The sequence below is a fragment of the Acanthopagrus latus genome, chromosome 11 (genome assembly GCF_904848185.1).
Source record: "Acanthopagrus latus isolate v.2019 chromosome 11, fAcaLat1.1, whole genome shotgun sequence".
NCBI lineage: Eukaryota > Metazoa > Chordata > Actinopteri > Spariformes > Sparidae > Acanthopagrus > Acanthopagrus latus.
In genome coordinates this window covers 5,292,473-5,316,299 of record NC_051049.1, presented here as the reverse complement: position 1 = coordinate 5,316,299, position 23,827 = coordinate 5,292,473, and the positions used below count along the sequence as shown (strand labels likewise).

General features: G+C 42.8%; 1 protein-coding gene across 1 annotated transcript; it reads right to left on the bottom strand.

The window, feature by feature from the left end:
- Positions 1–293: 293 nt before the first annotated feature.
- LOC119028318 (unconventional myosin-VIIb) lies at positions 294–23,304 on the bottom strand. The gene is made up of 48 exons (XM_037114152.1): positions 23,202–23,304; positions 21,842–21,882; positions 21,636–21,737; positions 21,395–21,547; positions 20,675–20,859; positions 19,392–19,513; positions 19,174–19,316; positions 18,972–19,085; positions 18,695–18,848; positions 18,521–18,597; positions 18,321–18,440; positions 17,866–18,005; positions 17,539–17,749; positions 17,324–17,459; positions 17,071–17,240; positions 16,840–16,980; positions 16,573–16,731; positions 16,378–16,470; positions 15,023–15,117; positions 14,840–14,924; positions 14,532–14,738; positions 13,757–13,969; positions 13,466–13,678; positions 13,202–13,366; positions 12,822–13,109; positions 12,576–12,736; positions 12,358–12,484; positions 12,136–12,255; positions 11,766–11,939; positions 11,444–11,671; positions 11,186–11,353; positions 10,950–11,067; positions 9,139–9,265; positions 8,064–8,230; positions 7,793–7,974; positions 7,583–7,698; positions 7,347–7,501; positions 7,009–7,162; positions 6,163–6,318; positions 5,402–5,507; positions 4,910–5,023; positions 4,705–4,792; positions 4,481–4,587; positions 3,991–4,176; positions 2,317–2,433; positions 2,030–2,113; positions 1,810–1,929; positions 294–1,698 (listed from the first exon to the last, which is right to left on the bottom strand). Exons 1-48 carry the CDS (start codon positions 23,287–23,289, stop codon positions 1,603–1,605), a joined length of 6,786 nt encoding a protein of 2,261 aa, XP_036970047.1. The 5' UTR covers positions 23,290–23,304; the 3' UTR covers positions 294–1,602.
- Between the last annotated feature and the right edge of the window lie 523 nt (positions 23,305–23,827).

Below are 23,827 nucleotides of genomic sequence, written 5' to 3'. Positions count from 1 at the left end.
ATGAAGCCACTATCTGTGCACGACTGTGGAGCAGCTTTGACATCACTACCCTGTTAATCTACTGCCAACTGCTAATTGGGACGCCCCCCCATCACCACCACCACCACTTTTGTTCTGCCTCGCAGCTCTCTGTCTGTTGAGCGTCTCGCAGCCCTGGAGTGAAAACATTGCCTCGTGTGAGCGCTTACTATCATAAATATATCGTTCTCCGGGCCGCTGCGAGGGAGCAGCTCTCTGCTGCTGAAAGACAGTTTTTGATGGAAGCTGCTGTCAACACTGAGTCACACTCACCAACAGGCTTTCAAATATGATTTATTGGACAGTTTTAGAAGAAAATTAAATTATTCCTAAACAATAAATGTTTTTTTGTAAACACTTTAGGCACTTCAGATATTGTGGAGTGATTGAAAGGAGCCCTGTGGAGGTTTTGGCCAACACTGGCACAATGTTTTGACTTGTGGGTCCCAGTTTTATCTGTACGACTGCATGTGTGCCAGCCAACAATCATTTTTAGTGACAAAATTCACATCTCGTTTCTGGTTTCATCCTATTCCAGACATGGAGAAACAGGCACAGAAGCTTAGCTATGTGCTAATTAAGCCGGATGAGGATACAAGCTAACAAACATGGATGATTTCAAACTTTTCACCTTCACAAAGGATTTTCAAGTGTTTTATGAGGGAGGGAGTGCATTCATCACATGCCAGGCCATGTGTGTTGTGTTCAAGGACACTTCGCAGGGCGTCCTGAATGTTTATAAGACAGGCGCGGTAAAATGGAGAGAAAACACTGTCAACAGCAGTGACAACTTTGTATTTCAAATAAAAACAAACTTGAATAAATATGTAAAACGATGCTTCCTGCGTCTCTACATGTCAAAAGAACATGTAGGTTTGTCAATAGGTTGGATAAAATACTTCTGGAGGGAAATAAAAAAGTTTTTCCTACATGGTAATGTAAGAGCGCTGCGAGGCCGGACGAGTCGGATTATCACCTGAATACAACATGCGTTCTTGAATCGGAGTCTCAAAACTCCAAAGACAAAGAAACTGATCTTGTAAATTCATGCAACAGATTTTAAGACATTTTATGAACACAGTAAGTATTTTAAAGAAACTGTTATCAGATTAAAGAGTTTGAAGCCTGAAATAAGAAGAATACTGGCATCTATTCAAGTTGCCTTGTATCTATGTGTGACTTTCATTTGCTTTTATTGAAACTTGGGTGGTATTGAAGGATTAAGAGTGTTATTTGGTTAATTCTGGTTTTTATTCATGGATAATTTACCATGTATACAAGCATCTTTCTCCATAAATTAAGGACTCTGGAATGATCTGCACTCTATTTTTTTTTTTACCCAGAACACGAGTTTCTCACTTACATGTCAAAGAAACAGCTTTAAATAAAACGTGAGAAATCTACAACAACTTTCTTTCATGCAATAAAATCAAATGTTCTCACAGAGCGAAATAAAGTTGATTACACTTTTAAAAGCAAGAAGAAACTGCTCCCGCTCTGCTTCTATGTGTTGGCGCGTATAAACTACATGTTGAGTGTGTTGGTTTAGATCTGCAGATGCGTCACACTCGCGCTGCTTCAGGCTCACATGTCGAAGCGCTGGTTCTTGGTTTGGCCCGCCTTCCTCTCTCGGAGGAACAAGTTGACGTAGGAGGTTATAAGATCATCCATCTTGTAGCCCTTTATTTTGAAAAGAAGACACAGAGGTGAAGAAATCAAATGACGGGGGACAAACTTCTACGGAGTGACAGTTTAGCACTCAAAGCTGAGATATCTACTGGTTGATCTTACCAGTGAAGTTTCACACAGGAATTTGTTCCCCTTGACTAAACTACCGATAGTCATGTGAAAGTAGGTGCTACCACTGCACCAGCTTGCAATGCGGTTGAACGGGTGAGTCGCCAGCACGTCCTTTTAAAAGAGAAGAGACTTGTTAATGAATAAACTAGTAGGAGGATGTTGAAGGGGACAATGTTAATGAGGACTTTTGTTTTTTGTTTTTTTTTTTCACCTTGGTTTTTGGGTGGATGATGGTGACTCCTTGCTTGCTGATGGCTATGCGCACAATATCTGGGAAATTTAGTTCCGATGTTTGCTGGAGAGAAAGTTAAGAGAGGCAAATCATTAAACATCTCTGCGCTCATGATTATTTGCTTATTGCAGGCGTGCAGTCAGTGTGAGATACTGAGACGGAGAGCGAGAGAGCGTCAGATAAACAAGCCGCCCACCCATTCAAATGGACCACAGATAGGAAGATAAAGCTGCGTCTGTGTGCCGGGCCTCCGCTGCAGCTCTTACCTTCACTTCAAAGAACGCACAGCCGAACGTCGGCCAGCGGTACACTGCCTTCAGAAAGGCCACCTTGGCTTCGTCCACAGTCATGGCACCTTGTTTGTTATAAGAGGCGGTGATAGTCTGAAAATGTTAAAAACGTATTATATAGATCACAGTGTGACACAACGCTCTTTTTATGAGGTTAATGATTTTCCAACATCCCCACAGCCTTCAGGCAATAACCTCTAAGAGCTGAGCATCGCAGACACGGCACAATGGGGACAGTGTTACTATGGGCAATCTAAAGAACAATGCTGCTTCTATTCTATTTTTTTTTTTAACTCACGACAAAGCCCATTAAAAAGACGTAAGCAAACAAGAGATTGATCTTACTGACAAGTGACCGTGTATCCAGAGCCCTATGTGTCTTATTCATCTGTGCCGAAGAGCTCCTGTCTCCTCCAGAGACCATGACAACACATCACTGTGCCTCACTGTCGAGTGACAACACCTTCTTATTTATTTTCAGCCACTCTAACATTCATCATTCTGGTACATTATGTACTTTCAAGAGCACTAACTGTGTTTAAATCCACAGCTGAATATAGTCCCAGATAAATGCAACATTTACTCGAGTTTTGAATAATGTTTGCTGACAACTACAGTGTGTCGTTCTGCTGTTATACTGAAACTACTGTTTCAGGAAATGACAGAGTCTTATGCTTATTATGCACATTCAGAATTTTCTTTTGGGTTACTACTGGAATAGGTTTTACAGCTCTGTGTTCCCCGCTCTGTTTTAGCCCGTGTCTCTTTAAGGCCCTTCCCGATTACACAGTGTGCTCTGATTGGTCAGCTTGCACATGCCTGAGCCGGCCTCGCCAACAACAACAGAGCAGCTTCGCCAGATTCATTCTTAGGTGCCACACTAGCCGCTAGACATAAATTAAGCAAATGTATGATGTATGAATATGAGGATTTGCTCCTTTTCTTTGTCATTCATGACAGCAAATGAAGGATTTTTTTAGATTTGGACTGCTGGTCTGACAAAAGGTGCAGTCTCACTTTGGCCACTAAATAATTAATTGTAAAAACAATCTGCAGACTGATCGATAATAGAAATTATTGTTAGTTACAGCTCTGCAAACAGTTTTGTGTGAAGACCTGACTCTTTTTTAGCTCCAACATGAGGCTGAAATTTTTAACCCTAACCTTAACCCACATATATTGGATCCACGGCTTTTGCGCACCTCGGGATCAACAGGAGTGTAGGAGAAGATCGATGGCCGATCAATTCATCAGGTTATCGATATAGATAATCTGATGAAAGTCTAAGCAGGACAGTGTGCGGAACATATGTTGGATGAATTGTCATAAAATGTATTAGATATCAATGTTTCCCTCAGGAAGAACTGTAATAACTTTGCACTGCTGTCACTGCAAAACTTTGGGTTATCATTAGCCTCAGCTGTGTGTTGTGTTTTGTAGTTTTCACAACTGGCGTGGATATTTAGACTCCTGTCAAAGATTTACATCTTCAGGAGGAACAGGTGGGGTTGGAGCTCTGCGTCACAGACAGAATAAGGAAGTCGAAAAGTTTTTATTATAGTTGGTTTTATCATGAGTAAAAAGTGTTAAATCAACCCTTGTCCTTTAAGCTACATGTTTGCTCATAAGTGAAAATAAAGCCCCTCGCACCTTCTTCCACTCGTTTTCGGACATGGCCTTCAGTTGGTCTGCGGGCACCAGCTCCTTCAGCATCTTGGGGATCATGACGAGCTGGCTCTTGTCATTGCTGACCTTTATCCTGAAGAGCAGAGCTGCAATGTTGATCATTTCCTCTTTGGTGCAGACATGGTAGCCTCTCTGGTACTTAGGTAGCTCCTGGAAGACAGACAAAAAATATTTTTTTTATTAACTCTGCTACTGATGGCACTGAACTCTCAAAAGTTTTGTGCACAAGTTGGACATTTAAAACCAGAATTGTTCATCGGGAGACAACGTTTTAATCTGTAACGTTCCTTCTGGTTATAGTGAAACCGGAGAGAGAGAGCAGTTGAGAACAAGTGGTAATACTTTGTCACTGATGGGATGAAGCTGGGCGGAAAGATTTGGCTTTAGCGTCGTGTGGAAAAACTAATGAGCCTGGAAAATGTGGTGGTGGCTGAGCGGCACCATTCAAATGCACCTGAGGGTAATGGAAGATAAGATCGGCCTCTGTGTCTCTGCCAGGGATCACATTGAACCACAACTTCCTCATGAAGAACACAAGATAGGGTACGTTGACTGGGCCACCTGCAGAACACACACACATCAAAGAGGTTTATGTGGGTTAGTGCAAAAAAACATCAAATGTCCAACTTCCATTTTAATCAGATAATGTTTCTTTCTTTTTTCTTTTTTTTTTCTTACCGTCTTTGATCCGATTGGCTTTCTTGGACCAGTCAGTGATTTGTCTCAGACTGTCAAAGAAGTAGTCTGTCTCGTTCAAACTGAGGACCTGAAAGAAATACGATCACAGACTCTGTTTTTATAAAGCAGTGTAGCCGAAGTTCGCAAATTTATAAAAGAAAATATCATAAATTCAACGTTCAAGGTTGAGAAGTGTGAAACACACCTTGTCGTGTGTTTTGACAAAAATGCTGAAGCCGTCTGCGGTGGTCAGACCGAGCTTTCTGGCGATGTTCAGGATGAGGTCCTTGATCCTGGTGCTTGTCATGACCTCAAATATCTGGAGAGGGACGAGAGAGGAATCACTGAAACACTTGTACTGTCGACATATTTGACCAGGTCTTGTAGAAAGGTGCAGAGTGAAAGTATCCATTTTCCTTAAAAAACATTACTGTAAATTAATAATTTAAAGGTCCAAAATTGTTGTTTTGTTTATCTCTGTGTAAGAATTCTTCGATCTGATCTTGTGGCTCTTCTAGACTTTGCAAATTAGTCAAAAATAGTCATCACAATATTAAAGATTTTGGCACAGTTTGGTAGGAAATCTGGTTTTATAGCTTCATCTACATTATCTACAATAATCCCTTCATTTAGCCTTTTCTCTTTGTCCAACATGGTGTTTTTGGAGGCTGTTTTTGACATCTGACTGTATCCATACCTCCTCTGTGTCGTTGGGGAAGTGGATTTTGTGTAAGATCTGTGTGCTGTTCTGCTGGATGGCATCGACTTCGACCTGGTGCGGTGGGAGCTTCCTGGGCTCCATCCTACACAGAGACAGCAAATGCTTCGTCATATCTTTTCCTTTTTGACCTTTAAGCCACAGACTCGGTGCAGACAGAGAAAAGAGCAAACGCTCACTAGAACTGTCAACCAGCAACTGCACTTGATCAGAAAAAAAAAACAAAAAAAAAAAAACATTGTCAAAAAACACTGTCGTCATTGTGGGGAAAAAAAATGTAAATCAAATATATTTATAGAGGAGGACATGCAAATACACACTGCTGTCAAGTCACTGTGAAGCTGATGCAACAAGTGTCTTTTTAAACAGTTCAATGTGAGAATCGCTTGCGAGGTTGTTCCGCACAAACTTCCCTCGGCAGATCTGGAGCAGTAAGTCCTTATAGCTCTGTCGTTTGCCTGCAGAGAGTTTACCTCACGAGAGATTTAAAAGAAAAGACAGACGCCTCCTTTAATTTCCTCACTACACCAGTCGTAGTGTCATGATTACAAACAACTGTTTTGCAACTGCTTTGTACTTTTCTCAGAGCAACTCTTGCTGCTCTGTGAGTCACTCTTTGTTCAAACGTCATCGTGAGTTCAGGGGGAGCAGGAGGCGACTTCTGTCTCGTACACCCCTCTTGGTGCTCGCTGCTGGGAACTGTGTGTTTGTGACGTGTGAGACGGCACGTTGGGTCTAACCTCACTGAGCTCTGCAGCCGCTGCAGACAGTCGGCGGAGAGGGGCTCTCTGCGCCGCGACTCCAGAAAGCGCTGGGTGTGCCTCAGAAGAGACTGGCTGGGAGGAAACAGGCCGCAGCAGAGCCACAGCAGCTGCCAGCCCTGCTCCATGCTGAGCCTGGGTGATGGACAGACAACACGTTATATGATCATCATGTACTTCATCTTGTGAGTCTTGGTTTGTATCGAGAACTATTCGTGTACAGAGACACATGGGTTTTATTTCAGTTCCACCTCTGAGTCAACGTCGAATTTCTCTTTTTTTGTCACTGTTTGGTACTTCCTGCTGTCTAAATAAAGAAAAATGCAGAAAGGATTAAAAGTTTGTGGCACTTCAACTCAACAGTCAGGCTTTAATTTAGCTCAAAATCTTGGTTTTATCTTCTCAAATTTGCAACTAACAAATATTTTCATTATCAATGTATCTATCGAATGTTTTCTGTTTATCTGTTTGACCTATAAAATATGATAAAGTACTCAAAGGACATCCTAGTTGCTCTAACTCCAAGTCTTATCTTGTCTGAGGAACAGTTAATACTTAATGTTATTTAGTTTACAATTAAATAAAATAATGACAAGTGAAGAGGGAAAAATATAATAATTGATTCTCATTTTTGTTCACGGTAAATCTAGTAATTGTAATTGTAGTGTTGTACTAACTGAACGGACCTTTGAGGAACTGTCTTTAATAATTCTACTTCATCGTTCATAGAAGTTTTACCAAAGCAAAAGAGAAAAGTGAGCTGTAATTACTTCTATCAAGAGTCACAGCAGTGAAGGGTGAGACGCTGGAATAACTTGAGCGTACCGGTTGTTGTTGTTGGTCATCTGCTTCATGATCTGACAGTAGATCTCGTCCCGGAGCGCCTCGTGTTTGGTGGCGGGACCGAAGATCTGGTCGGTGAGCTCCAGAGGACTCTGCATCTGCTTGGCGGGGTAATCTCCCATATACTTCAGGATCGGTGCGCAACGGTCAAGGAGGAATAACCGTTGTGGTTTCATGAACTTTGAAATAGGACTGACGTTTGTTAGCTGGCGATGCTACAGACAAGAATTGTTTTAATGGTAATCTGAAAGGGTCAGTTGGCTGAAAAAACACTGAAAGAAATGCTACTTATTGCTCTAACGCTGCTGTGTGGAGGATATCAGTGAAGGCCAGACTGGCTTTGTGGCTGAGGTCCGGGTTGCCCACCAGTTTCTGAAGGAGGGGCTGTCTGATTGGCTCTCTGGAGTTGACCCACAGCCTCTCTGGAGCAGCGTTCCTGGATATCACCTGGCGGTTCACATCCTTCGTGGGCTGCCTGTAGGATCGAGCAAACAAGATGCCGGTACTGTTTTCGATCAGCTGGAGAACGATAACTTGCGGAATGAAGTCAAATCACCTGAAGTACTGGAGGGAGAATTCCTTGAGAGTGGCAAGAGCGACTCTCTCCACTGTTCCCTTTTGGTTTGCCTGTATGATGTTCGTCCTCTGGGTTGGAGACAAGTTGATGAGGCTCTGAAATAAAGAAACACGCAGTTAGTTTAACACTCAGCACATTATTTGTCCTGTTAGCTGATCTGAGAATGGTGCGTCATTGAGTTCTCCCTACCATGACCTCACTGGTGGGCTTGCTGAGCGTCGGCAGGATCACGATGTCGTCAGCGGGGACGGCTCCTACTTTTTTTGTTCGCACGTTTTCGCCCTTCATCCAGCCGTGTTTCTGAGAAAACTCATCGTCTTTGATTATTATGATGAGCTCTCCCTTCTTGAAGCTCAGGAATGTGGGGTCATCTGTACAGGAACGAATCAATTAGCAGACATCACTCTAAAATAGATCACTCAGCTGTAACAACACGAGAAGGAAAAACAAGTCCTCTGACCTTGCCTATCGGATTCCTTCAGGGTCACAGCATACCGAGATCTCTCTGTCAGTCCACTGAGGAACATCGTAACCAGCTCCGCCATGTCCTCAGCTGTGTTTCCTGCCAGGGTGAAGTCTCCTTTCAGAGTCAGCAGGCTCACCGCCTGACCCGACGCTTTGCCCTCCCTGGATGGACATCAGGGAGAATCATAAGACAAGTAACATCACGCCACCTCGCTGTTATCAGGTTTCCAACACCTCGTTAAACATCAAATTCAAAGACTCTCCAGGACCAGTTCCCTTAAATTCAATACCCGACTCTGCAGAGTTTGAAACACAGATCAAAAATAATTACTGTTACAACACTGAGAGTTTTAGGAAAATGGGAACTAGACACTCACAGACAACAAGGGCTGTCATGAATACCTCATCTGGGGCTCTGACAGGAACACATTTTTGCATGTGGAGCACAAATGCTCCCTTGTGAGGATGATTTTCCACTCGCAGATACTGTTCCGTGCACGCATGTGTCTGTTTCGTATGTGTGTTGGCATCGAGACACTGCAGAGGAGCTCAATTTCTCACTCTTTTTGCTGTCACCTATATCATTCGACCTCAGTTTCTCTGACACACTCGTGACTGTCGCTCTTCTTTGAGACAGGAGCCGCAATCAACAATAACACAGCTGTGTTAAAGCAAATATTATGTGACTTTTTTGCAAAAAGATAGTTGATTTTTCAGTCTGTTTCCACCCACTGATCCATCGTCTGTAACCACTTATCCACGCGGGAAGTCCATCCACGCTAACTTTGGGCAAGTGGTGTCCATCAAATACCAAACTGGGGAACCACTGAACTCGGACCATTAAGCCAAAGCATCAGTATTTGCCAATCTGGGAATGACACTCTACAATCAACTATCTTCCTTAAGAATGACATTGACAGTTACATACTGATACTGCTGCTTTGAGTAGAGAAGATATATCAAAGGCCTCAATTTGTCCTCAAATGCACAAACTTCAAAGATTTCAAGGGTCCATGAGCGCCTCACATAAACCGACACTCTACTTCCTCCTCCTCTGATTCTGTCTCTACCTGATGGTGTTGACTCCGGTCACTTCAGGGAAGGAGAGCTCCACCAGCCTCTTCTCTCTCTCGTCCAGGAAGGTGATACCAGTCCAGTTTATGGCCACAATGAACTTGCTCTTTGACAGCGCAGGACCTATAAAGAAACACCCAGGAGGATACAAGCCCAGTAAATCATGACTCATCGGAGATAAGACTGGAATCCTAGAGCAACATCAGTGTCCAGCATGGACGTGTTGCTTGCACTTTGCATGTGGGTCAGTTCAGCCACTCCGGAGTTAAAAAGCTGTGAGTGCAGCGTTAATGAGGCTGTAAGCAACAAGGTTCACTTCAGGGGATTTGTTTTTGAATTATTTTGACATTTTCTTCATCAGTTAGTCAATAAAATGTCACACAATAGTGAAATATGTCCTTTTTTGTCCAACTAACTGTGCAAACCTCGAAGATATTCAACTTGTTATTCTGTACATTTTAAAAGCTGACTTTAATTTAAAAAAATTAGGAAATCAATTTCCTCGGAAATTCAAAGAAAAGTAGACGATTACATAGACACAGCTAGACACAAGAAAAAAATTGGGATTTTTGTTAATAAACAACAATAAAATGAAGACGAAGGCCTCGGGGACGACAACATACTGTATGTTACAGTTGAAATGAGGCATAAACAGCAACAAATTGTTGACTGGAAGAAGTGAAGAAGCTCAAAATGACAAAGTAGACTCATAATTTTACGTTGTTTAAACATTTTAGCTTGTAAAACTTAAATTTAAAAGTCTCTTTCTCTGTGTGTACAGGTACCATTTTGAAGAGTTGTGCTATGGAAAAGCCTCTAAAATATATAATCACTTTCATCTTACCGTCATGTTGTCAATTATACATTTACACACAAAAACAAAAGAAACCTGGCTGAGGAGTTGATGGCTGCAGGAGATACTCACAGTGTCAGTGAGTCAGAGTGAATCTTACTGTAAAGTTGTTGTTCAGAAGCTAAACAGCAGTAAATCTGACGTACAAGAAAAGGGAAGACGTGTTGTTCTTGGCCCACTTATTCACTCTTAATCAACTACTCTGCTCGAGTCTTAACCCCAGTGGTATAGTGTGGGTCTATAAATAGCCTTGTATATTCCAGGCTGACATAGATACAAAAAGCAGCAGCAGCGGCTAATTGCTCAAAGGGGGCTGGTTAAAAAAAAAACAGCCTCAGTGCTGATCATTAAAAGTGTTTGTCTGTGTATTCACGAGGAAAGTGTAGAAATGTTTGTATTGTACATGTTTAATGTTTAATGTTCCGCCCTGATAAAAAAAAAAAAGAGAGAGAGATGTACAGATCGATAAAATGTTTGTGGCATTTCTTCTAACAGGTTTTTGAATAATTCAGATATATTTTGCTGTCAATTTCGATCAGACTTGTGTTGGAAATTGATTTGCAGATTTGTTTTTTCTCTTGAGGGCTTCCTCGGAGATACAGTGCAGCAGATCTTCGTCACTCTGTGAGTCTCTTCCATTCAATCTAAAGTCATCACTTCTGATAAAGGCCCAGTCACTAAGATATGATGTTAGCTGTTAACCTTTCTGCAAACCTCAGATACCGGTAAGCTCGACATTCGTACCAGATGTGGTGTAACGTGTTCACTTTATATGCTTATTAGGGGGTTTTCACATCAGGGGATGGAGGTGTGGGCATTGTTACGGGCGACAGTTTGAGTCTGTGGTGATATTTTTCAGGCCTTTTAGTGGCGGCGAAATACAGGTAATTTAAGCTAAACCATGATGTTTGTTGTGTCTAAACCTGATCAGGTTCTCTGCTGACAGACGCTTACCTGACAGCTTGACAACTTCAAAGAACCTGGAGAAGAACATGGGCCACTTCTCCCGGGCGTAGTCGACCATCTCTGCCTTCACTGCGTCTGCCTTTTGTCCAGAGCTCAAATATGACCCCTGGTGTGGTTTCGGAAAAATAAACAGAAACATTAAACGGGCTCAAGGCCACTTTGGAGCTTTTCTTTTCCGTCCAGTTCTGTTCACGCGGCACCTTTTGATCCGTGCTGTGACTGACCTCAGCGTGAGCGGTGCTGACCATTTGGACCCATTTGGCCTCTGACTTGGACTCCAGCAGAGACGTGTTGATGCATTCCTGAACAACTTCCTTCACGTGTTCTGGACTGCTTCCTGAGCCGTGCTGGATGTATAAATGCTTCGCAGCAAGCTGAACATAATCGTCCTCCTGTCAAAGTGTTAAATGGGAAAAAAACAACGTGAAATGTTGCGAAAGAAAAAAGATCTTTGTAAGATAATCAACCGAACCTGAACGCACCTTTTGACACTGGTACTCTCCAAACTTCAGACCGTGGATGATCTGTTTGTAGATGAGTTCGGTGCTGATCTTGTCCTCCTTGCTGTCATGCCAGGGGGTGAAGACCTCCTTGCGGAAGAAGAGGCGCCACGGAGCGTGCTGTTCCTGACCTCCTTTCCTCTTCACTTCCTGCTCACACTGGGAGATGGCGTCCATCACGTGCTCCCGCCCGCTGCCCAGAGCCCACACCTGAAGGACGGGTCAACATCGGAGGTCATCTACTGATATTAAAGTTAACTCTGAAGATGCCAATGTACATTCTTTTGTTAGATATAAAGCTCACCTTTTCATACAAGGCGACATAGAGAGAAAAGCCAAAAGTGTCGTTGAGTTTGATTTTGTTGGCGAGGATCTGGCAGATCTCTCTGGAGGTCGATGCGGAGTCAACAGGAAGGTTAATGGTGCGTCCATCCATCAGCGTCACAGACACAATCATGGGCTTCTTGGTCTTGGTTGCCTTTTACAGTACAGAAAAAAAAAACACGTTACAGTCATTAACCTGAAGGAGATTATCTGCATGATACCTACTGATAAAATGTGTTTTTCCTGATTTGGGTAAAATGTGATGCCTTTCATCTACGTATTCCAACAGGGACACTGCACATTAATCCATTATAATTATTTGCAGGAGCATCTTATGTCAGTCTCAGTACCTGCAGCTCCAGCCAGGCTGGAGGCTCTCCTCGCACTCCGTTCAGTCCTGTGCGTTTCAGCCTTTCAGCGCAGTAGGAAGCGTAGCCTCCTGGAGCGAAACGGATGAAACTTTGCAGGTACTGCCGAGAAAAAAAAAAGAGATTAAAAGAGAAGAGAAAAACATCACAGCGGGTGAACACCGTTTACGAGACTGAAGCAGCGAGTACGCCTGCTGTACTCACCTTTATAAAACGCTCACTGGGAGGGAAAATGCCCAGACAGAGGGACAGCAGGATCCAGCCACGGAAGTAGCTGTTACGATTGCTGTTGTCCTGAAGCTGCTTGCAGATCTGACAGTAAATCTCATCTCTGCACAGACAACAGACAAAAAGCAGTTTTTGTAGAAAATACAAAAAAAGATACTGAGATGTGACTGATTTTTAAACGGAGCTTCTGTTACCTGAGGTCACGTCTGACGATGGCGTATCCCACGATGATGTGGAGTTTTTCGAGTGACGTCAGTGGACGGTCCAGCGAGGGACCTTCATCGTTCATGGTGCTGTCGTCCTCACTCACGGTCTGCAGGGTGGGAGGCTTGGCCACTTCAGTCAGATCATCTGACTGTAAAACAAAAAACATGAAATTCCAATAAATACGTTATGACAGAGAACCTCACAGCAACGCTAAGTCCAAATATTTTTCACACCTCCTCCATGATGATCGAGGGTTTCCTGAAGCTGGAAGCGGATCTTGGGACTTCTTGAACAGTTGATCCTCTTTTGTTTCTGGACAGCAGGTCAGTGAATGTGGATCCCTTCCGCCCCTGGTTCTTCTCTGGCACAGTGTAGACCTTCGGGTTTTGAGCGGTGTCGCTGGGCATAGCTGACGCCTTCCTTCTTGTCAGAAGGTCCGTGAACATGGAGCTCTTTCTGTTTTGTGTTGGCTCCTCGGGCACTGGTGCAGGCCCTGTTTCTTTTTTATTCCTCAGCACCCTCTAAAAAATGTCAGAAATGAAATGTATTGATGATTATTGTTTAATCTACAAAACATCAAAAAATAAACTCTGTGCTTCGTGAGGATATTTACCTGATCCAGGCCGACCATGTGGCTGAGACGTCTGTCCTTTCTCAAAATCAGTTCCTGTGGGATGAAGCGTTCCTGCCTGGCGGTTCTCTGAGCCTGGACCTGCTTCTTTGGCTCAGGAAGGTCTCCCATGAACCTCAGGATGATCCACCACACTGTCAGCGAGGCCTGGGAATAACATAATATTCATATGATATGAAATAAATGAAGATATTCCTCGTATAAGAGCAACCGAAATGATTAATTAAATTGGTCTGAAATGAGCACCAGGACATCTGCTGCGTCTTCATGGTAAAGCAGCGGCTGCTGAAGCCTCTGGCGGATGTGGGTCGGGCTGGCTGCACCCTGGAAGTACATGGAGGCAAATTTGGAGAAGGCGTACTCATCCAGGTCATCGAAATCATCCTCGGGGGGTTCTTCGTCTAGGGAGATGTCGTCAATGTCTATCTCCTCGGTAATCATCCTCTTCTTTTCCAAATTCTGAAACAGACAGAGACATGCGGTGAGTGACTGATCCTGAAAGGACGTCAAAACGTGATAAACTTTTCATTTCCGAACCTCGAATCCCACGGGTGCCTGCCCCTCCTGCCCTCCAACCACAATAGGGGGGAGGAAGTCAAAGATGCTGTCCACCATCTCCTGGTCTGTGATGGATTCAGCATTAGCTTTGTTCTCCAACTCTCTCTTTTGCCGCAGCACTTCCTCCAGGTGTTTTTGTTTCTCCAGAATGGCCCGCTGTTCTTCTGCTCTCTGTTTAGCAGAGAGGCGCATCTGAAAGGACACAAAATGTCTTCAAGTTCTTTATTACACAAACAGGTTGTCATGATACAGCAGTGGCTTGGGGGGGAATTATGATTATATTAATAATCACACTCAAAATGTAGAATTATGAATTTCAATCAGTTTTCTGTTACTGAAGTTTCCTCTTCCACTGTCAGTCCTAACAGTGAGGGACAGCTGGAAGAGACTGACAAGGAGCTATAATGACAGGACATCTAAAAAAAAAAGATCTGAAAATAAACAAATATTTTTGTGTTTAGGAGCAAAATAACCCATTTAGTACGTTCATAATTAACCAGCAAAGTTAAACTTCTGCTACAACAGGTTAACACTGTACCTCCCACCAGCCTGAGTAAGTTTAACACCATGCTGTTGCCACTGAAAGTGCGTTAAAACCAGTTAGCATGCTACCAGTGGAGTCAAAATAGTGAGCTGAAAGTAAACAGCTGAAAGTAACAGATGAAAGATTAGACAGGGGTGAATATTTGAAAAGAGTTTGGTAATATATCACTCAGACGGTGTTCTTCGTAGTTCCTCAAGAGCCTGAACTTACAGCTCTCCTCATCTTCCTCGCCAGCAGACCCCTGGTATACGCCTGCAGGAGGATCACAGCGTCTCTCTTGCGCTTCCACTGCTTCCTGGCCAGGTATCCTCTGATCTGAGCCTGCAACATGATGGCGGCCTCCCGCTTCTTCTTATACTGGAAGTGGAGTTGGCGAGAACGGATCTGCGCCTGCAGCCTCGCAAAGCCGTGCTTGACCTAGAGTTAAAACACAAGTGAAGACGTTTATTGTATGTCAGGCCTGTATTGTTATTTGGGTTTAAAAAAAAAACAGTTTGAACTATTAAAAAGTGACTCACCAGTCTGTACAGCTTTCTTCCTTTGTGTCCTCTCCAGTATTTCTGAATTACAAGAGCGCCGGCCCGTTTCCTCAGGAATTGTTTCCTTTAGAAGGCATGAATCACACAGACATGAAGCTGTGAGTCACATGAGCAATAAATGAATGAATAAACAAGATAAATGCACAGCTTTGTGTCCCATACCTGTATTTGTAGCCTCTCATGACTTTCTGGATTAAAAGTGCTTTCAGGTTTAGTTCCTTCATTCGCTCCACTTCCAGCGTGGTGTCATGAGAGTCCTGAGAGAAAACAGTGGCAGTTTTTATTCAGGTGGAAATATTCACATCCAACTGATAAATTATAAGAAACTGGAAAAAATAACAAATTAACCAAAGCTGTAGGTTTAAATTACTCATGTTAAAGTTGAATAATGGACAATTACAATTACAAAGAATAATTAAAGCCAAATCATTAAAAAATAATAATACTACATAATAACAGATCTGCAGAAGATTCAGACACTTGGTTCCAGCGTCTAACAGCCAATAGCATTACGCTGTTAGTGTTGTGTGGTCTCACATTTTGTCAACATCAACAGAAGGAGCATTTAAAAAAAGGCCAAGTTCTACAGTATGCAACCAGAATAATGTACTGCCCTCACGTAAGCTAGCTAATGGTAGCAACATTAACATTAGCTGCCATTAGGAATGTTAAGTACCAAACTGTTGACTACTTGAGGAGGCAGATGATTCTGACAGCAGCAGCGTTGTGACGTGAAAGAGATGAAATGCCACGTTTAATGGCTGAATGTTATCAATAAGATCATACACATATATTCTGGAGTTGCACCATGCTTAGATCCTTCTGGCAAGGAGTTCAAAGTACTATCAGTGAGGTCTTGCTGGACACAGAATTACCAAAAAAAGACAGATACCTCCTAAAAATCTTCATGGCTGCCAGCAAAAAAGCCATAACAAGAAGATGGCTCAATACAGAACCTCCCACAGTTAATCAGTGGGAAGCCATAATTAAAGACATCCAAATAATGGAACTACTGACGTTTAGTCTCAGATTACAAAGGGACAAAGGTGATGCCCTCTGGGAAAAATGGAGCACTTATATTACAAGAAGAGGTGATAATCAACCTTAATGCTACGTATATCCTGGTTTTAAGAACGACTATGACCATACTGCTGTAATGTTTGTGACATATGACCTACTCGCAACCCATGGTTCCCCCATGTTATGTTCACGAGTGTTCATATGTAGGTGTGCATTGGTATATGAATATGTAGTTGTTTATTTAGCCATATGGTTGCACACATCTGAATGTTCTTGTTGACTTTGTGCAGAAAAATGTGCAAAAATTACTTGCTTGAAATTTCAGAGACAGAAATTGAAACCTATTTCAGATAGATGACCTTTAACATATTTTCTACAACAGCACAGTTTCCGTAGTTATTATTAGAAATTCAGTTGAATCCATTTATTTCTGGCTCTTGTACGCCTCCGTACATATCCATCACTAACAGACTGAACATTAAAATATGAGGGGGCACCTTGAGGAATATCTTCGTCTTGCCAGTCTTCCAGTCATCCTCGTTGGTCATCACACTTTCACAAATGCTTTCACAGCATTTCTGTTTACTTTCCTGTTAGTAATGATAAAAAAAAAAACACACAGCATCCGAAGGTGAGAGAGGGTTCGACTGCATCACGATCAAACATCATCATGTTAAAAACCTTCAACTTACTTTTTTGGGATCGCAGATGTAGGTTTTCAGAAGGACGCGGTAGCGCTGCAGAAACTCGTCGAACGTGTAGCGCACAGGATATCCAGCCTTACGGATCCTGATGGTCTCCATCATGCCAGAGTATCGGAGCTGACGCATGCACAGATCTCTGTCAAACAGCTGGGACACAGATGGATGGAACCTGATTTACTTACACCAAACTGCTTTATTCATTTCCGGGACAGATGAAAATAAGTTTGGTTGAGTGAATGCAGCTTCTGTCCTCACCATGGGCTTCTTGAAGTCATTGGGTTTGATGCAGCGTATGAAATACGGCTGGCAAGCAGTCAGTGTTTTCATCAGGGAATCCAGGGACTGACGGAACTGGCCGGTCAGAGTCGGCACGCGCTTCTTCGCATCTGTCGCTTGCTGTCAGGCACAAACAAATGTCACAATATGTAATGTTATTTTTATCTCCAAAATGATCTTAGAGCTGAAGCGTGGCAGACTGTCACTGACCCGGAGGCTGCTGGTGGCCGCCGTGATCACCATCCTGGGGTTGACGCTGTCCTTGTTCGTGCCGGTGGACAGCTCCTTCTGAAACGCCAGTTTGAGGAGTTTATTGGTGGACGACTCCACCAGCTGAATCAGATCTGTGCTGAGGGTGTCACGGTTTTTCTCAAGGAAACCTCAAAATGAGACAGACACAATAAGAACACCACAGAGGACTTGCACAGGAATGGTTCCATGCTTTTAAAAGCTTTATAAGTACCTTTTGAATCATAGTTGACCACGCCAGCAAAGTGCTGGATTCCAAACTCTGTCTCATAGTTGTTCTTGGGGGGAATATAGATGCCCCCTTTTCCATGGACAGTATTCATTTTTTGGAGCATGGTGGTATCTGTGCCCTGAAGATGAAATAAGAGAGTTAAAATCTGCTTTGCTTTCTTAAAACTGAATTTCACAAAGTACAAAGAGGATACAGACCTTTGGGAAGTTGCTCTCCTCGTCAATGAGCGCCAGCATGTTCATTGGTTTGCTGGCCAACACGTCCAGGGTGCGCTGGTTGTCCTGGTAGTTGATGTACTCCCAAACAATGTTTTCACGAGCATACTCATCCTGCTCCAGCTTGAAAACGTGCTTGACGAAGAACTGCTGGAGCTGCTCGTTGGCGAAGTTGATGCACAGCTGCTCGAAGCTGCAACAGTTCAGCGAAACAAGTGGAAAGACAAGATGGGTGGATTTCAGTCAGTTTGGTATAAAAACAGCAGCAGTGGACCTTTAATGTCTTGCGCGCCACCGTGAAACACTAACCTGTTCTTGCTGAAGTTCTCAAAGCCAAAGATGTCAAGCAAGCCAATCGACTGTTTGACCTCTTCAGAATCCTCTGATGTCTTGTAAATGGCAGCGTTGATTTTGTCCACGACCCAAAGGAAAAGTTTTCCATAAATTGCCTGGAAGTTGGACGGAGAGAAGCTGATTATGATTAACTGATTATTCACAGCAATACTAAAAAAAAAAAAACATAAGTCCCAAATCTGTTCACTTTGGACAGGGATACTTATGGTACTGACTTGTGGCAAAGGACTCCATTGTTAAAGGGGCAACGTGCAAGAAGTTTGTTGTCCTTGGTGGGAATTTAAGAAAGCTCTCCAATTACACTCAATCCACTGATTTTGTTCTCTTTACTACATCTTCAGGAGGCGGGTCTAGCATGCTCAGATAAAGCTCCATTTATGTCTGACGTGGATCTTTGTGAGTGGTCTTACTTTGACGAAGGCGTCCCTGCCGTCCACAGCCTGGGCAGAGGTCAGGACTTTGGTCACACTCTCTCTGGCAGTCATGAAGGAGCGCTGAGTCAGACACTTCTCCAGCTCTTTGGGAGCCACCTGAGGCGATGGGACACACGGACTCAGCCTCACGCCTCAACCCATTTATATGCAGTTGTAAAAACAAAAACTACACGTACCTCCAACAGCTGGCTGACCATGTTGAAATGGTCTGATGTGATGATGTCGCAGGCCTCTAGGTTATTAACGATGGTGCCTGAAATTACGCATGAATAATGTGTTCAGTGGCTCAGATGATTCAATGATTTGACACATCTGAGAATGGCGTCGGCAGTACATGCGTCCGTCCTCACCCTCAAACTTCACATTGCCCAGGTGAAGGATGGCAGCGAGCAGTTTGGAGATTTCCCAGGAGTCATTCTCTGTGAACATGAGGACCTTCAGAGCTGAACGGAAGTGAGCGTATTCCTTCACATCGTCACGTCCTTCACAGCTGGTGCAGTTACCCTGATGACGATAAGACATTTAAAACTAAATGTGAACTCTTATCTGGTAATCTGTGAGTCACGCCCTGCACATTCATCATCCAAATCCACCAATAAAGACAGAATTTTACAGTTTCTTCGGTACCATGGTCAGGTAGTAGTACTCTGCAGCGCTTCCGAGAGAAAGAATCTTTTTCTGCTCAGCTGACATGCCCATCAGCATGTAGTAAAAGATGTGGTAGTTTCTTTCCTCAGGCGCCTGCACATAAAGCAACATTTTAGTCATAACAAGAGCATTCACACAGCTTTACTTCTCTTGCACATATTCATGCACCCAGTCTGCTCACCTGACGACAGACTCTGGACTTCTCAAGCAGGTATTGTTCAACTCGGGCCCCTTCGATGGCCCCGCCCTTGGTGAAGTGGATGTCAATGTACTTCCCAAAACGACTGGAGTTGTCATTTCGGATTGTTTTGGCATTACCAAAGGCTGGGAAGAAAGAAAATCAGGTTAAAAGGGGATTCCACTGTCTTACAATTGTATTTGTTGGTGTTTGGCTCGTACCCTCCAGGATGGGGTTCGCTTCCAGAATCTGCTGCTCGATCCAGGAGTGCTGGCCGCTCACTGCAGCCAGGAACTGCAGCATGAGCTTGGTGTTCTCAGTTTTCCCTGCTCCAGACTCCCCACTGGTGAGGAAAACAAAGAACTGAGCATTTATAACTAAAATTAATTCAATAATTTCAATAATAATTGCAATAGTTTTGACTGTTTCGCAACAAAACTTCTGTTTTAAAGTCTTTCTGGTTTTACACCTGGGCATAGTTTGAACTCGGCTTTGTTTTTTGTGTATGGTACTGTGATACAGTGGATCAAAATATGTTATCTAGGGGCCTTAGAGATATTGGATTTGACAACAGTACCATTACTTACGCAGCCGATCTCAATGTGGCTGATGATGTGCAACCTAAATGTGAATCTAGGGGTTCCACAAGGATCTGTTTTAGGTCTTCTTCGTTTCATAATCCGTGATATCAACCTTTTCCTGTACATTGTTGATTCTGTTTGTATGCAGATGACTTCACTTTATATGCAGACAGAATTGAGCATGTGATTAATGCACTGTAGCACATATTTTTGTAACAGCATCAACAAATTTAAGACTGGTTTTAAACTGAGATCAAGAATAAGTTTCATGCTCATTTTCAGGTTCATAATTTTATTTTGGATTACTGCAAGAATAGCTCTACATCCTTTAATGCTCATCCTTTAACCCTGACCCTCTCTGCCATGCTCTGTTTGAGCAACTGTCTCTTTAAGGCTCCTCCAGCTAAGTACTTTGTTCAGCTCTGATTGGTCAGCTCACACACGGCTGAGCCTGTAACGCTAACAATAACAGAGCAACTGTGTTAAATCAATTCTAAGGTTTCAAACTAGCTGCTGGGAATAAATGATGCCTTATTTAACAAAGTCTCGGAATTAATGGTATAACAACTGACGAGGTGTTTCAGGAACTTCCATTGGTGCAAATATTCAGCATTTTAACTTTCAAGATCTTTTACATGCAAAAGAATCTATAAAACAAACTGAAGGAAAGGAAAAAAAGCATATATAGGCTACATTATATAACCAGAGAATGTGTCGTTTTCACATGAAAACACATTAAGTTGATTAATTTTCTGTTGTCAACTGATCCTTTCATAGTTTTCTGTAACTATTATTTGTCACACTTATTACGTGCACTGTAAACCAAGTTTCCCCTTTATAAATATACGTTTCAATCAATAAATCCATGATAACAGAACAATCAAGGATCAGTCTCAGTCTCCTGTAATTAGACTACAGCAGACCTGATGACGCAGCACTGGTTCTTCTTGTTGCGCCGCATGTTGAAAAAACAGGCGTCTGCGATGGCGAAGACGTGCGGCGGCAGTTCACCCAGCCGTCGGTCCGTGTACATGTGCACGTGCTCGGTGGTGTAGAGGGGCAGCAGCTGGTAAGGGTTGACCGCAACCAGAATGGAGCCTGTGTATGTCTTCAAACAGAGGGGGGATGTCAGCCATCATCACACGAATGTTTGTGTGTGTGCATGAGCATAAATAAGCTATTATGGTGTGACCCCGTTGACCCCCCGTTTGGTCACTGCTGCTATGCGTGAGATACGTGAGCTAAATATGGGTCGCTGGATTTAAAAATTTAATGGGAGGATTACGATCATGAGGAGCTGTGTTAAACGCTGTGGTTTATAATGTGAATAGTAAATCAAAGACAAGATAGTGTTTTGCCCCCAGCGCCCAGCAGCAGTATTTATATACAACAAAATGGCCCAATTCATAATTGAACAAACACTGTTTTGACGCAGTGACATAGAAACACTGGGACGTTCTCTTTCAACACAGGCTCATTTGTCTCTATGGAGACAAACAGCAGAGTGATAAACTACGGGGCAAAGTCTGAGATAGAAAGCCATTCACAGCGAGGGAAGACATGGACGCAAGCATTTCCACAGCAGGTTATGGACCTCATAAAACTGGGCGGATCAGAGTCAGGAGACAGGAATAGAAACCTACATATATGATGCCTTCTTTGTGCCGGACCAGAAGGTTCCTGAGCAGCCCTGCCTCGTTGAGATCACCCAGCCTTATCATGTCATCCACTCCCTCCACGGAGGTTGGGTGCATGGGCCGGATGGTGCCCTCTGTCTTCTTGTTGATCTTGTGCTCCTGTCACGGGAAATAGTCGACATTATATAGAAGGCTTCCACTCGCTTACTGAACCTGATATAAGCGAAGTTCTGCAGGGGGTTTGTACCTTTCCTTCATCGTCGATCAGCTGAAGCTGTCCAGTGGGTGTCACCTTGACCTGGGCCCCGATCGGCACCCCGCCGCCGGAGTCCACCCACACGAAATCCCCCTAGACATTGTAATAAGCCAAAAGGTCATACCACCAAACAAAGTGTTCTGATCATCATGACTGTTACAATTATGTGTATTTATTATGGATGTAATCATTCTTACCTTACTCAAATGCAGCATAGTGTAAACATGGATTGAATCTGCTGATTAAAAGATATCGAGCATCTTCAGTTACAAGAATTCTGATGAACAAATACTTTCTACCAAAGTAGCCAAATAGTTTTTGCAACATACTTTACACAAGATATGAACCACATTTAAATGTTTTTTAAACGTTAAAGATGCAATATGTAAAAATTGGCCATCTGTCTATTTCACACTCAAAACTTTTAATACTAACCGTTGACTGCTGCTAGCTATAGCTGCCAGTAGCTAGTTTGCTCAGTTAGCCGTGCAGTTAGCAGTCTACACTGGGAGCACCGGGGAAGCATTGGTATGAACACACACAAGCTCTGGACCAGAACGGGCTAAGGCTACCTGGTTAGCATGCTAATTTCAGTAGAAATCTCTGCGACACTGTAAACACACATCATATTATCAAAACCGTTCTTACTTCAGAATTTGTTGATTATTTTCAGTTATTTTTTCATTTAATTGAGCAACTGTCGAATTCACACAACATAAAGTACAACTGCTAACTGCTGCTAACTGTAGCTACTCTTACCTAGTTAGCTTATTAGCCGTGTAGCAAGCAGTCCTGGCTGTGCTGTTGCTGTTTACGACATTAGCACAGAGTTTTGGACTCCAGAGCTAACTGGTTAGCATCCTAGTTTCAGTGTATACATCTGTAACACAACACACAGATGTCCTAATGTCAAAACTCTTATTTCTACTTGATAATTTTGGTCTATTTTTGTGGATGTTTTCAACTTATATTCTTACGTATTGCCCTTTTAACATAATGTCATGATGTTTGTGCAATTTGCCACCCCCCACAGTTTCTTAGTGGAACACCACCGACATGAATACAGATCAAATACAGATCCCAGGTTTTTCAAAGTAATGCAGGTGCCGTCTACAAACAAAACTCATTACATCATCACAATGTTATGTGTTGAAAGCCGGTATTTTGATTTAAATGTGTAACGCTGTGATCCCACCCTCTCACTGTAGGTACATAGTGCAGAAACAAGAGATAATGGGGCGGAGGCTGTGAGAGAAACACCATTCAATTTTTTACAAGACACTGTCCCATTAAAATGATTTTGGAGCTGATAATTTAAGGTAAAATAATAATAATAATAATAATAATGTTGCTTTAAGCACAATCAAAGTATCTTAGTGATATACCAATGTGACTTCCTCTTTCAGGGCACTTAAAGATTTTATGTTGAATTTTATTGTATCACAAAAAAAATCCACACACATAACTTAATGAATAATTATCCATGCAAACAGAAATAGTGTGATCAAAGAAACTGAGGTGTGTGTGTGTGTGTTTGTGTGTGATATCAGCTCTTACCTGAGAAAACGGTGGAAGGTCCTGCTGCTGCTGATGGGACGTTTCCTTGTCTGTCTCTGAAGCAGGAAGCAGGGAGTCTTCCCAGCATACACCCCCTTTATGGCCTTTTGACTTTGCTCCTGCAAACGTAGAGCCACCCAGTACAAACCACCAGACCCCAGGCACACAGCTAACATCATCACAGTGCATTAATTTTAATTGATTTCAATAGAATAACTGTCATTTTATCTCAAAAGATTGTTTAAGGAGTGCGAAGCTGACAGGAGTACTTCAATCTACTGGAAACTATATTAACACAGTATCTGTCTATTAAATAAATATACTATGTGGCAAACACAATAAACATGATCAGTCAATGAAACAGATGATACATGCCGGACATAGAAAGTCATGAAAATCTTTACTTTTCCAACATTCTACACACCAAATAAAATGGCATTCACTGGCAACAGAATCCGTCAGCTGCTGTGTGAAATCATGCTACAAGGGAGAAGTGGATTAGCCAAATGCCGGTAAGTCATTTTCCCTGATCCATAAACAGTCGTCACAGGTCAAGAATTGCCAACGCGTCCTGCTGCACTCGAAGGTAATTATGTTGTAAACAGCAGATAGTAAAGAGGAATGAC